Source organism: Chlorocebus sabaeus, chromosome 16 (genome assembly GCF_047675955.1).
Source record: "Chlorocebus sabaeus isolate Y175 chromosome 16, mChlSab1.0.hap1, whole genome shotgun sequence".
In the NCBI taxonomy this organism is placed as follows: Eukaryota; Metazoa; Chordata; class Mammalia; order Primates; family Cercopithecidae; genus Chlorocebus; species Chlorocebus sabaeus.
The window spans coordinates 28,803,373-28,817,147 of NC_132919.1; the positions used below are offsets into that span (position 1 = coordinate 28,803,373).

Here is a 13,775-nt window from a genome sequence, read left to right on the forward strand (position 1 = left end):
ACTGCTGGAGCCCCTGAGTTCCAGAAAGCAGTGAGCCATGACTGCACCACTGCACTCCAGCCTGGGTGACCGAGTGAGACTTTATCTCTTAAAAAAATTAAGAAATTTAACATGGGTAGAATCCTATTAACTAAATAATAATGTGAACTGTTATCTAAGGTTATTAAGGCTGTAATTATATTAATATGGTGAAATGTATTTGATTTCACCCATTTTTGCCTAACTTCTCACGTCTGTCCCAAGATCCCACCTCGGACTCACCCTCTGCCTTCAGCTCATGTCTCCTCAGCTTCCTCCAGATGGTCCAGCAAACACACACCTGGGCTGAATGGTAGAGCTGATTGTTCATACACAAGGATAGACCTGTGGGCGTGGATTTTCTTTTCTTTCTTTCTTTATTTTTTAGACGGAAGTTTTGCTCTAGCCCAGGCTAGAGTACAGTGGCAGGATCTTGGCTCACTGCAACTTCTGCCTCCCGGGTTCAAGCAATTCTCCTGCCTCAGCCTCCGGAGTAGCTGGGACTACAGGCGCTTGCCACCATGCCTGGCTAATTTTTGAATTTTTGTATTTTAGTAGAGATGGGGTTTCATCAGTTTGGCCAGGATGGTCTCCATCTCCTGACCTTATGATCTGCCCACTTCAGCCTCCCAAAGTGCTGGGATTACAGGCATGAGCCACCATGCCCAGCTCTTGGGATTTTCAAACTTATACAGTAAATGTTTTCCATGGTGTTCCACAGAGCACAGTTTGAGAAACACTTTGACAGTGAATCCAGGCCCCAGTATCCATCAGCTGCTCTAGTGAATTTTGTGGAAGCTCAGTGAACACCTGCTCTGCAGGGCGCATGTGAAAGGGGTGAGGATGAGTAAGCTGCAGATAAAGAAGACAGGACACAGGGGATCTGTCGAGGCTCTAGCCCCTGCCTTCAGCACTGACGGATCAAATCCAACTCTTAGGGAATGGTGGCCACATTCTGGGCCAGCGCTGGGCTCTGAGGACCTGACAGTGAGTGACCCAGAGCCAGGCCTTGCCCTCGGGGAACTCTCCAGCGTACACCTCCCTCTACCCTCCCAGTGCCCTGCAAAGCAGGCGTCTATGCCATTGTTAATGCACAGAGGAGGAACCTGATGGTTAGACAGGTTCATGGGTTTTCCGGGGTCGCACGGCTTCTGGGAGACGGATGTGACCCTGAGGACACGGCACAGGCCAGTGTAATGCCAGGTTGGAATGAGCTGTGATCTGTGCTGCATAGAGGTCTAAGCCAAGGTGGGACTAACTGATGACCAGGTCAGCCAGGTCGCTGAAAACACTCTTGGGTCCTCCCCTGCTGCCTCCCAGGAGTCCGGAACTGCCAGGAGGGTGGTGGCAGGTCCCCCATCCTCAGCTGGGTGTGTCTGGATAGAATAACAAGGCGAGGGCACATTTCCCCGGCCATTGCCTCTAGGCGCCGCTGTGACCTGCTCATTCCAATGTTGTGGAAATATTTCCACACACACAGAATTGCACATAGCAGTGGACGTGGTGAGAGGCGTTTGGACATGGGATAGGCAGTATTTTGGAGGCAGAGCCTCCTGGGCTTGCCGATGGGTGAGCTGCCAGGTATGAGTGGGAAAGGACAATCGAGAATGATGTGTTCAAATCGGTCCATTCACTTCCTCCATGCCACGCCTGCGCTGGGCACTGGGAGAGACAGATGAGCACAGGAGTCCCGGCCGGGGGGAGGTGTGGGAGGAAGCCCAGAGTGTCTACTGGGAGCTGAGGGCTTATGTCCACCTGGGTGTGGTCCAGATTCTCTGCGTGGACGAGTACGGGCTGATCTGCCTGGAGGAGGAGCAGCTGCTGTTGGTGGTGACCAGCACGTTCGGAAACGGAGACTGCTCTGGCAACAGAGAGGTGGGTGGCATGAGGTCTGGATGGTCTAGGGGATGGTCAGGCACAGGAGGATCTAGGAAAGGGTCTGGGGGATGCAGGAAGTCCTACGGACGGCGTTTGGGAGTCAGTGCTCAGGTCACTCTGGGTCACTCAGGTCATTTGTCGTAATTATTGCCATATGGGAGTATCATCTTTCCTATGACATATTTTACATATTTCTCTGAATGGCCTACCTGTTTGTATTTACGAATTCATGTTTAAAGGAAACTTGTATCACTCTCACAAATGGAAAGCCAGCAAAACATAAATTCAATGAAAACAACATGAAATTAATGAACTGTAGTTAGATGCTATTCCCTAACCAAGGCCTGCTCTTTCTTTGTTTTTTAAAAAGAGTGATAGGCAATGAGAGAGGTATTAAAAGTCTATTAGCACCAATTCGAGACTGTCTCTCCAGTGCTCAGAAGAATGAAAATGTAATTGAAGGGGAAAAACTAAAAAATAAATTATGAAAAGGGAGTCAATACTCACCATGGGATTTGACGCTAGTTCTGCTGGGTCACACACCTCCTGGGATCGTCTTGGGTTCCTGGAGAGCCAGCCTGATTTCAGAGACTATAGGACCAATTGCTGTTGCTTCTACCAGGTTCCAAACCAGAAGAGAATCACGGCCCATTAGGAGGCCCTCTGGAGATGCCCTGCTATAAGGCAGCCCCCTCTGCCAGGGCTGGATGGGAGGAGGCCAGGCTGTTCTGGGTCTCCCACCAAGGGGCAGGGCCCACATGAGTTGCTATGGTTTAGCTGGGGTGAGAGACAAGCTAAACGTGTCAGCTGACAACCAGGTTCTTGGCCAGGTGGCCCCATATGTAAACCGACTTCCACTGTGGGCCGGGAGCCATCTCCTGCCTGCTGTGGCCAGTTTTCCAGAAGAAGGGAAAAAGCAGTGTTTTTTTGGTTGTTGTTTTGTTTTTTCATCCTGGTCTGAGAACACTGTCATTCCCTCTCTATCTAGAAACTGAAGAAATCCCTCTTCATGTTAAAACTGCTCACCAATAAATTCAGGTAAAGCTTCTTCCCTCCTCCTACACATCCTAGCCCTTCCCTGTGTACCCAAAGTCTGGGTTCAGGGGATGGAACTAGGTGTGCATACGGGGTCTTCTCAGAGCTGACCAGGCACAGAGGGACCCTGGCTCAGAGGTTTGCCCTCAGAGTGTGTCACAGGTCAAGCCACGGAAACCCAGTCCCTCTCACAGGTCTGCAGGCCAAGCATGAGGTGGTCATAGGAGTTGGTGACAAGGCTGGGGGATCAAGAGGACCAGAAGGAGGTCCAGCTCCATGCTCCAGCTGGAGAGGAAGAGTCTGGGGCTGTCCCTCCAGGCTGTTGGTGCTGGGTGCTGGGTGCCAGGTGCTGCTTACATGGGACACGAGTCTCCGTGTGTCCTTGGGCAGGTATGCTGTGTTTGGCCTCGGCTCCAGCAAGTGCCCTCAGTTCTGAGCCTTTACTCCTGACCTCAACCAGAAGCTCCCACCTGGGGGCCTCTCAGCTCACCCCGACGGGGGAAGAGGATGAGCTCAGTGGGCAGGAGGATGCCTTCTGCAGCTGGGCCGTGCAAACCTTCAAGGTCAGTTCCCAGCCAGAGCTGCTCCACAGCAGGGACATGACAGGGTGCATTCATGCCTAGGACATCTGTGCTGGGCATCCTGGGTGCATGACCTTTGCCCCTGGTCCTGTAGATGTGGTCTCAGACATGGGCCAGGGCCATGGGCCTGAGGGCTCAGGTCACTGCTACTCTCCCTCAGCCCCCCAGAAGAGCTCCACCCTGTGCACACCACTCTGGGGGAGAAGGTGGCACAGGTACCCCTGTGCCCTAAGGGAGCTTCTGGTTAAAGTCTATCCCCCACTGACTACCTAGGACACCTCTTAACTACTGTGTATGTTTCAGCCATAGAGAGCCTGGGGATAGGCACCACACAGTGGCGGGTCCACTTTGGATCCACTCAGTATCTCCTTAGCTCTTTAGTGACTCGGTTGGCCCCGTCATTTAGGGAACCATTAACCCCCATCCGCTCCAGCTTCTTCCAGGCAGCCCGTGAGACGTTTGATGTCCGAGGCAAACAGCACATTCAGATCCCCAAGCTCTACACCTCCAGTGTGACCAGGGACCTGCACCACTTCAGGCTCGTGCAGGACTCACAGCCTTTGGACCTCAGCAAAGGGACCTGCTTATTTCAGGACACAGGGCTTGTGTTGTGGTTTGAGCCCTGAGCCCATGGTCAAGGAGACCTACGTCTAGGAGAGGAGTGTTCAAGAGCCTGGACACTCCTGGGAGAAAGGCACAGATGGAGAAATTGCAGTTCAGGGAGGTGAAGCTTGTTGCTAGGCTATGGCCATGTTGGGGTCTAAGCCCCCGCCTTCCAGCCGCAAAGGCAGCCAAGGGTCGTGAAGAAGGCGTCGCAGAGGTGATTCCAGGCTGTAGTGGTGAACAGTCCACTCTGCACCCCGGGGTGCTGTGCCCTGTTCCCTAAGATAGTCCTGAAGGTTTCTACATGTTTAAGATATCCCCAATGTCAACGATGCTCTCCTGTGCATCCTGAGCCATGGAGATGTCCTGGGACTTTCCATTTTTAGGTTCCTAAATTGAATTTCCCAACACCTAGAAGCAACACGGCTGCCCTGTATCAGATCAAGGATCTTTATTTGTGATTCAGAAACAGTGGAATAAAAGCAAAGGAAAGAAAACCCCAACAGCCACCTCAGCAGGATGCCGCAAGTGTAGTGGCCAGGTGTCACTGACTCAGACATGTGGGGGCTTCTCCCACCCACGCTCCAGAGCCACTTTGCCAGTTCACCATCTCTGTGTTCTTCGCAGCCCTCAGCAGCATGCACGCCAAGAACGTGTTCACAATGAGGTTCAAATCTCGGCAGAATCTACAGAGTCCGCCGTCCAGGTAAGGGAAAGTGCAGGGCTTCTCGGGTGGTGCTCTGTCGATTTTATTCTAATGAATGAAAGACCAGAAGAAGTCAGTCTTTGAAGGGAGAGGAGAGGAGCCTCTGCTGGCATCAGCAGCCATGCCATCGTAGAACGGGTTCACCTGGACCCGCGACCGCCTGTGCTTCTACATCTACTCTTGGTTAACCACGGCCACTTTTCCAGCTTGGACACTAAGCACCTGCTCCACTTCCTCTCCTTCCTCATTGAACTCTTTCACTAAAAGGAGAGTGCAAGACAGACTTAAACTGTTTGACTCATTCTGAAGAACTTTCAGGAAAAGTATTGACAGGGAAGGAAATTTCCCAGCTCTGGGAAATAAGCCTTGTGGATTATCTGCAGGTTTCATTGATCTGTGCGGTCCTCCCCGCGTGCATTAGGAAAACTGGCCTTGGTTCTAATAAGAACAGGGTTTGTCCTGTCAACAAGGAAAGGTTTCTTCTGATGTCCACGTGTCTCCAAGGGGGATGCTTTCTTTAGGCAGAGGTTGTGGCCAAGCCCTCGGGGGACTCAGAGGGCTGCTGGGAAGGGGTGGGCCCCCTCCTCCCCAGAGGGAAGCTCCTGGGGCCCCTCAAGCACCCCTGCCTGTGGGGATCTCTCATCCCATGCTCAGGGTGGTGGCCCAGGCTTGTGGAACCAGCCAGGAAAATGAAAGGAGGGCACATTTCTTGGGGAATCTCACCTGCCCATCAGGGGGCCCTGGAGGAAATCCTGTAGTCACCTGACGCGGCTTCTTCTTCTTCTTCTTTTTTTTTTTTTTGGACACAGAGTGTCACTCAGTCGCCCAGGCTGGAGTGCAGTGGTATGATCTTGGCTCACTGCAACCTCTGCCTCCTGGGCTCAAGCCATTCTCCTGCCTCAGCTTCCCAAGCAGCTGTGATTACAGGCGCCCGCCTCCACGTCCGGCTAATTTTTATATTTTTATTACAGAAGGGGTTTCACTATGTTGACCAGGCTGGTCTTAAACTGCTGACCTCAGGCAATCTGTCCGCCTCGGCCTCCCAAAGTGCTGGGATTACAGGTGTGAGCCATGGTGCCCAGTCCACCTGAGGCTTCTTTTTCCTTCCCCTGGTGGAACTTTCTTGTGGGGATGGCCAAGACCTGAACTACGGCTGGGTGAGCACCTTGGGGTTTGTCCAGGCAACCAGCCGGCCCCGGTCCAAGGCATCCTGGAGGGAGTGGTGGACGGCCACGCGCCCCCCCAGACAGTGCGCCTGGAGTCCAAGGACGAAAGCGGTGAGCCCTGGGCCAGGTAGCCAGTGCTGCGTGGCATCCTCCGGCCACCCCACCTGGCTGAGGGGCTGGGCCTGGGCCTGGGCCTGCCAGCGACAGCCATCCCTGTCCTTCGTGCTGAGAGGGTGGGCCGCGAAAGCTTATGAGAAAGCAGCTGTGCAAACAGTCCCAGCCCATAAGGCATGACTCCCTGGCCTTAGTTTCCCCAGTGATAATGACACCGCCAGTGTATCCCCTTAAATACAGTGGCCAAAGTCAGAAAGTGGGATAAGCCAGGCATGGTGGCTCACACTTGTAATCCCAGCACTTTGGGAGGCCGAGATGGGTGGATCACTTGAGGTTAGGAGTTCAAGACAAGCCTAGCCAACAGGGCAAAACCCCATCTCTACTAAAAATACAAAATAAATTAGTCAGGCATGGGGTGCACGCCTGTAATCCCTGCCCCTTGGGAGGCTGAGGCAGGAGAATTGCTTGAAGCCGGGGGGCAGAGGTTACACTGAGCTGAGATTGCACCACTGCACTCCAGCCTGGGCAACAGAGACTCTGTCTCAAAAAAATAAAAAAGAAAGTGGAATCAGAGAGGCACAGCCTGGCGGTGCTCCCCACTGTCCAGGAGAAAGTGAGAGAACCTGAGACATGGGGACAATGAGACAGACATCCTTGTGACTGCAAGGTGATGGATGTGGTTCATCAGGACTCTGTTCCAGAGGAGATAATGTCATGCTCATATTTTTACCCAATATTTAGAAAGCATCTGTATACCAGGCACAGCACCAGCTACTATGTGCACAGTTTGATTCAGCGCTCATGCCAACCCAGCAAGATAGGTTTTGGTATCAGATCTGTTTCACACGGAGGGAACCAAGGCCCAGAGGCTTCAGTCACCTAGGAAGTGGGGAGCCAGGGTTTGAACCTGTGTCTGCTGGCCCCAGGGTCTGTGCTGTGATTGCCCTGCATGCTACCCCCGGGACTTCCCTTTGGGCTCATCTTCTGCTCACCCAGCACCTCTTGGTACAGCACCCAGGGGACTGCAGTCATGGGCTTTTCTCTGAATGAACAACTGGCCTGTGAGGTATCCATTAGTCTTTGGTGGATTTAGTCATTGTGAGTCTGTAGATCGCCAATGGGTGTCTTGCTAAAGTTCAGGTCTGGGCCAGAGAAGGACATGGTTAGTTCATCAGGACCACGCCAACTTAGTGCCCCTTGGGGGGCTGGTGATCAGCCTTTCCTGGAATCCTTTCTCTGTGCGCCACCTTCTTCCTGCCTTTTGCTCTTGGAACCAAGATTTCAGAGCCTCCTTTCCCTGCAGCTGGAGAACAGGGGGTGTCTGCCCGGGGGCCTCGCTACCTTCTGAGAATCCCGAATGGGGCCTCTTTTCCATCCTGACACCTTCCTTCCCCATCCAGGCAGCTACTGGGTCAGTGACAAGAGGCTGCCCCCCTGCTCGCTCAGCCAGGCCCTCACCTACTTCCTGGATATCACCACCCCCCCAACCCAGCTGCTGCTCCAAAAGCTGGCCCAGGTGGCCACAGAAGCGACTGAGAGACAGAGGCTGGAGGCCCTGTGCCAGGTGAAGATCAGGGCTGGTGGGCAGTGGGGGTATGTGGGGGGTCCCAGCATGTGGGGGGCTGGAGCTCAGAGCTGGTCTTTAACTTCCAAGAGGGATCCATACCAGGTTCCCAAAGTGAGACTTGTCAAAGGCTGGTGGGAAGCCAGGCATCATCCGCTGGCCCATGTCTAGGACACAGTTGTGTTGAGTGAACTGAGTTTTTCCAAGTGTCTGCAGGATGCAACCAGAGTGCACTGCCTTGGACATTAGCTAGAAAGGGGAGCCGTCCTTATCTGTCTTTGCTTTCCCCAAAACTGGAATAAAGTTGTCACTTAAGATGTATTGGGAGATGGATGGTGTGGATGAATGGATAAATGGGCATTATGGACAGAGTGACAGACGGACAGCTGAATTAATAAGTTAATGAGAGAATGCATTAACTCTCCTGTAACTATCTGGTTCCAGGTCTTTGCAAAAGGCACTGCTTGTCATTATTATCATCATCATTGTAGCTAATTATCTTGATTCCAACTACCTCCATCACCATTATTTTGTGGCTGCAATGTACTAACTTGGTACATGTTTTCTGGTTTAATTCCCATAACATCCCCACCAGGTAGGCAATACTATCCTTGTTTCACAAAAGGTAAGTAATTGGGATGAGATTCCATAGCTAGTGAGAGCATTCAGCAAAGATTTGAACCCAGGTCTGATTGGTTCCAAAGCCTTGCCCCAAATAAATTACATTACAAATTTGACCCCTCCCCATGAGTTGCTGAGAGTGGAGGTAACACAAGTTAGATAAATGTACTGGACTGAGTTCCTCCAGGACAGGAACTATTTCTTCGCAAGCTTGGTAGTCTCAGCACCCTGGACAGTGCCTGGCACATGGACTTGTTTGTTGAGTGAGTGAATGAGTGAATGAATACTGGGTTGTGACAGCCTTTCCCCCAGAATGGGGCAGGCGCCCCGAGTCACTCACATCACCCTTGGCTTTCAGCCCTCAGAGTACAGCAAGTGGAAGTTCACCAATAGCCCCACGTTCCTGGAGGTGCTGGAGGAGTTCCCATCCCTGCAGGTGTCTGCTGGCTTCCTGCTTTCCCAGCTCCCCATTCTGAAGCCCAGGTTCTACTCCATCAGCTCCTCCCGGGATCACACGCCCACGGAGATCCACCTGACTGTGGCCGTGCTCATGTCCCACACCCGAGGAGAGCCCGGGGCAGAGGCTCTGGAGTAGCCACTCAGCTTCAGCTCCCTCATCAGTTCAAGGAGGGAGGGAACACCCACAGCCCAGAGTTGTCAACGGTAATAGGAGGTGTGTGGGAGAGATCTCTAGGACCCAGGCACTAAACCAAGCCTTTTGTGCATATATGATCAGTTACCATGTGGAGTAGGCACTGTGTGCATTTTACAGGTGGCACAGAAAGTCACACTGTTAGTAAGTGGAGAGCTGAGATTCGGACCTGGGTAGTCCAACTGCTGAGTCCAAGTCCTCCACCATGCCACTGTTGCACTACTCTTGGGACAATTTAATGAGATCAGACGTGGAGAGCACCCAACCCTTGGTGAGAATCCAGTGGTTCTTAGTCTTCCTGATTGTGCAGCCTGAATGCAGGGGAGATTCTACATTGATTTTCCATTCACTCACTGAGCTCATTCAGTGGTGGTTTATTTCACACCTCCCCATGCCCGGTACTGGAGCGGGTAGGGAAATACAACAGACATCAGCCCTGCCCTCAGGGAGCATCTAGAGGCAGCAGTGGAGAGATGGGTTTAGGAATAATTAGATGATTCTCATTGTGCAGAAGCCAAGAAGGAAAGGTCGGGGTCACGGAGGGCAGCGAAGGGGGGTGATGCTGCCATAGAGGGGGAGGCCAACATCTCATCCAGGTGGTCTCGGCTCCACCACTGGCCTCTGCCCCCTGCCCTGCCCTCTGTAACTGAGAGTTTCCTGGGTTGGCAAAGCTGGGAGCTGCCCACACTTCCGAGCCCTCTGTCCTCTAGGAAGCAAAAACACAGTTTATAAAACCTTGGCAGAGACTCTGCCCTGCTAGAGAACACCCACCCAGACCAGGAGAGGAGAGGCCAACATGTCCTGTGAGAGCAAGGTTCAATCCCGAGGAAAACCAGGGGGACCTCTGCAGTTGGTGGGAGGCCTCCTTCAAGTGCTGGGCCACTGTAAGGGGAACAGAACCCAGAGAGACCTCCTGGGTTTCTACAAGCCCAGGAGGTGCCACTGAGGAGGAAAGCGAGGCGCCAGAGCAGGCTGAAATGCGTGGAGCTCATCCACCACCCAGGGTTGCTGCCAGCAAGGGCGATGCTCATGAGCGCACACAGCAGTGGCCACCCCGAGGGGTCACTTCATGCTGCTTCAGTGGAGCTCAGAGGTGAGCTGGGGGTGTTCCTGGAGAAAGTCTTTGGAAGGAGCACTGGAGTAGAAGTCAGGGAACCTGAGCTGTCCACCTGATTCCGCCACGACCTGAGGGACCTTGTCCAAGTCACTTTTCCTCTCTGGGACTCGGTTTCCGCATTGGCAGAAGGAGCAGCTTGCAGCCTCTCTAAGTCCCTTTCAACCTTCCTCAGCTCTGGGCTCTCAGAGGGTGGAGCTCAGAACCAGGAGGACAAACAGCTGCTTATTGAGTCCTGAGAGTGCCTGAGTGGGGGCGTCCAAGGAGGCCGTGGTGTGGGTGGAGCAGCTGGCACGGTTTGCGCATGGGCAGTGGGGGACGTTGGTCACTTTGTGTTATCGTTGCGGATGGCCAGGGTCCCCTGCACCGCGGCGTCTGCAGCACATGGCTCAACAGCCTGAAGCCCCGAGACCCAGTGCCCTGCTTTCTGCGGAAGTAAGCACCGCTTCCGCTCTGTCCCCTGTGGGACCGCTGACCCCTGGGGTTCCGGGAGGAAAGGGGGAGATCTGGGGTTTAGGTGCTGCTCAGGGTCCCTTGGTCCATAAAGAAGACACTGGGGTCACACCGCTGTGGCTGTCTCTAGCAGGGACAGCGATGACAGCAGTGCTGGAGGGGCCCAGAGTCCAGTGAGCTTGGCCCTTTTTCAGAAGGACCTGGGGGAGGTGCTGGTGGCTGGACAGAGGTGAAGCAGCCTGCAGGACGTGGGAAATCAAATAGCAGCTGCTTGTCCTCTCCACCCCCTCACGACCGCCCCCCACAGGCCCAGCTCCCCAGCCACCCTGTGTGTGTGTGGGCCCGGGGTGTCTGAGGGCTGGCCCCGTCTTCTCCTGTCCTCTTCAGCGCCAGCGGCTTCCACCTCCCCGAGGACCCCTCCCATCCTTGCATCCTGGTCGGGCCTGGCACAGGCATCGCCCCCTTCCGCAGTTTCTGGCAGCAGCGGCTCCATGACTCCCAGCACAAGGGTAAGGCTGGAGGCTTCCCAGGTGGGAGGGGCACCAGGGGGCAGCGCCTGCCTAGAAGCAGAACTGCAGCCCCACAAACGGCTCCTGGACCTTTCTGGAGGGAAGGCCTCCTACGTTTGCCTCCCTGTGCGGGCCTCTGTGGGTGAGAACGGCCGCCTTCCCGCCTCAGGCATTGGAGCCGCGGCTCCTTCTTCCAGGAGTGGAGGTAACGGGAAAGTCCCTGCTTTTGACCTCCGAAGGGCTGAGGGAATCCTGCATCTGTGCTTTGAGTTGTGTGACTATGGATGAGTGATCGGAATGTCCTGGGCCTCAGTTTCCTCATCTGTAAAGTGGGGACAATGCTGTTACCTAGCTAGGATACTTGTGGGAGGGAAGTGAGAATTCCAGTTCGGCTTGGAGCCGTGTCGCCCTCTGGTGGCCAACATGATAACAACAGCCCGGGACTCCTGCAGGAGTGCGGGGGAGGCCGCATGACCCTGGTGTTCAGGTGCTGCCGCCCAGATGAGGACCACTCTACCGCGAGGAGATGCTGGAGACTGCCCAGAAGGGGTGCTGCATGCGGTGCACACAGCTTACTCCCGCCTGCCTGGCAAGCCCAAGATAAATGGAGCCTCAAAACAGGTGAAGCGTTACACACACAGGCTCCAAGGTGAGCCCTGGGTCCCCACAGGCCCCTCGCCTCCCTGAGCCTTCAGCTCCTGAGCTCTGAAGTGCGGATAGTTCACAACCATCAGGGCGATGCTGTGAAGAGCATTATGCTCTCTCTTCCAGTAGAAGTGACAAGGCCGGAGAGGTTCAGGACTAACCTAGGTCACACGCGGGTTAAGCCCAGAGCCCAGCCTGCTGAAGGTCCCCAGCAGGTCCCCTGGGACACGCGACTGCCTGGGGAGAGGTGGTGCAGGCTGGCTACGCTCAAACCCAGCAAGGCTGGAGGGCGGCCAATGCTTCTACCATGGCCCTCAGACGGGCTCTGCTGCCCCCAGGCCGCGTTGCCCCCTGAGCCTGGGGTGGTCAGAATAGACTCTCAGCCCTCACACGTCTGTCCCATCAGGGCACCTCCCGGGCCCAGTGCTCTGTGCCCAGTGCTGGGGCCAGTGGGCATCCTCTGTGGAGCCGGAGCAGAGAGTTCCTGACTGACTCCCGGATCTTCTCACTGGGGAGCCCAGGATCTGTACCCTGCAGGGACCTGATGGACAATCTGCATTGAGAGGCTCCTTTTTCCGGGGTGTAGGCAGAGCCCTGGGGGGGGGGGGGGCTGCCTTTATTAATGCCTCTTTGAAGCATGGCAAATTCAGAGACAGTCTGGGAGCCCCCACTGGATGGTCAGCCCCTCGAGGGCAGGACTGCGTCCAGCATTTATCTCTCTACTCCCAGCCCAGCCCCCAGGGCATCTGTGCTCCTCCTCATCCTGAGCCTGGCCCCTTGCAAGGTCCTGGCTGGGAGGGGACTCACTCCACAGCCCTTAGTGCCCTCTCCCCACCTCCCTGAGGCCAGCAGGCCTGTCTGCAAGCCTTGTCCCCAGCGGCCGGGGACTGGACCCACCACTTCGTCTGGTTTCAGGTCTATGTTCAGGATAACCTGCGGCAGCAGCTGGCCAGCGAGGTGCTCCGTGTGCTCCACGAGGAGCGGGGCCACCTCTATGTTTGCGGGGATGTGCGCATGGCCTGGGATGTGGCCCACACCCTGAAGCAGCTGGTGGCTGCCAAGCTGAACTTGAATGAGGAGCAGGTCGAGGACTATTTCTTTCAGCTCAAGGTATAGTAGTGGGAGTGTGGGCTGAGGGTGTTGGCCAAGGCACAGGCCACTGGAGCCAGGACCAGGGGTGGCAGGTAGACCCAGGGGAGTCAGGCCCAGAAAAGTTCTGGACCCCAAGAGCATCTTAGCAGTGGCTGAGATCTGAGTTGGGTGGGCTGTCAGAAGGCCCCGCTGCACATCCCGGACTGGTCGCAGCTTTGGGAAGTCGGGAGAATGGGTTCCATTTTGCCGTCTGTGGAATGGGGGCGGGAGAGTCTCCTTGGCCTCTCCCCAAACCCCCTTTCAGAAAGTATCTGTGTCGCCAAAGCAAGGCTGTGAACACAGGGGAGAGCAAGGCTGTCCCCCGTCAGCCTCGTGTGAACCTCACACTTCTTATTCACACCCAGGCTGGCGTCTGTTCACCCGCATCCCCGCGGCAGGAAGGGCTTGCATTTCATTGATGAAGATAATAGTGATATTTATCAAGGGTTTCCACGGGGCCAAGTGCTTGCCAGGGATTTTCATGTGGCATTTCATTCAGTCCTGCCGAGGACTTTATGAGGGAAGCACCCTGCTTTACAGAGGGAAGGAGGCCTACGGGGTCCACAGCAGTAAGAGCCTAGAGTTCAGTCTGCCTCTCTCTGGTTCCAAAGCCTGTGATTATCACTTCCATACTCTCCCTAAGACACATTCATACGTTTAACTGAACATTTATTGAGCACCTACTATGTGTCAGGGATAGAGCAGTAAATGAAACAAGCAAAAATTCTTTACATTCTTCTGGGGCTGACAAACCCAAACAAGGAAGAGGTGTAGTGCTTCGGAGAAAAACAGCAGGAAACAGCCCAGGAAACGCTGGGGAGTGTAATTGTAAATAGGGTGGCCAGGGAAGGCAGAGCTGGAAGGTGGTGTCTGAGAATAAACCCGAGATAGTGAGGAGGAGCCCCGTGGATACTGAAGGAAACACTCGGGGCTGTTCTGGAGGGGGCAGCAGGTACAAAGGCCCGGGGGTGGGAGTTAAGCTGGC

At 54.7% G+C, this 13,775-nt stretch overlaps 1 protein-coding gene across 3 annotated transcripts; it reads left to right on the forward strand.

Annotated features, from left to right (window-relative positions):
* The first annotated feature begins 1,757 nt into the window (after positions 1–1,757).
* On the forward strand, positions 1,758–10,469 carry LOC103242669 (nitric oxide synthase, inducible-like). Of its 3 annotated transcripts, XR_012088777.1 has the most exons (4): positions 1,758–1,893; positions 2,885–4,821; positions 7,502–7,665; positions 8,645–10,469. XR_012088777.1 is itself a non-coding variant. In XM_037992776.2 (2 exons), the coding sequence occupies exons 1-2, from the start codon at positions 7,459–7,461 to the stop codon at positions 8,879–8,881; spliced, it is 444 nt and encodes a 147-aa protein (XP_037848704.1). In that variant the 5' UTR covers positions 6,567–7,458; the 3' UTR covers positions 8,882–10,469. The 3 variants fall into 3 exon arrangements, 1 of the variants encoding a protein (XP_037848704.1); XR_012088776.1 differs by lacking the exon at positions 1,758–1,893 and having other exon boundaries at positions 2,685–4,821; XM_037992776.2 differs by lacking the exons at positions 1,758–1,893; positions 2,885–4,821 and having other exon boundaries at positions 6,567–7,665.
* Positions 10,470–13,775: the final 3,306 nt, after the last annotated feature.

Bases quoted from the DNA above. Each gene is read 5' to 3' on its own strand.
- LOC103242669 (XM_037992776.2), top strand. From the start codon at position 7,459: ATGGGGCCTCTTTTCCATCCTGACACCTTCCTTCCCCATCCAGGCAGC. The intron at 7,666-8,644 runs GTGAAGATCAGG...CTTGGCTTTCAG, and splicing joins GGCTGGAGGCCCTGTGCCAG to CCCTCAGAGTACAGCAAGTG.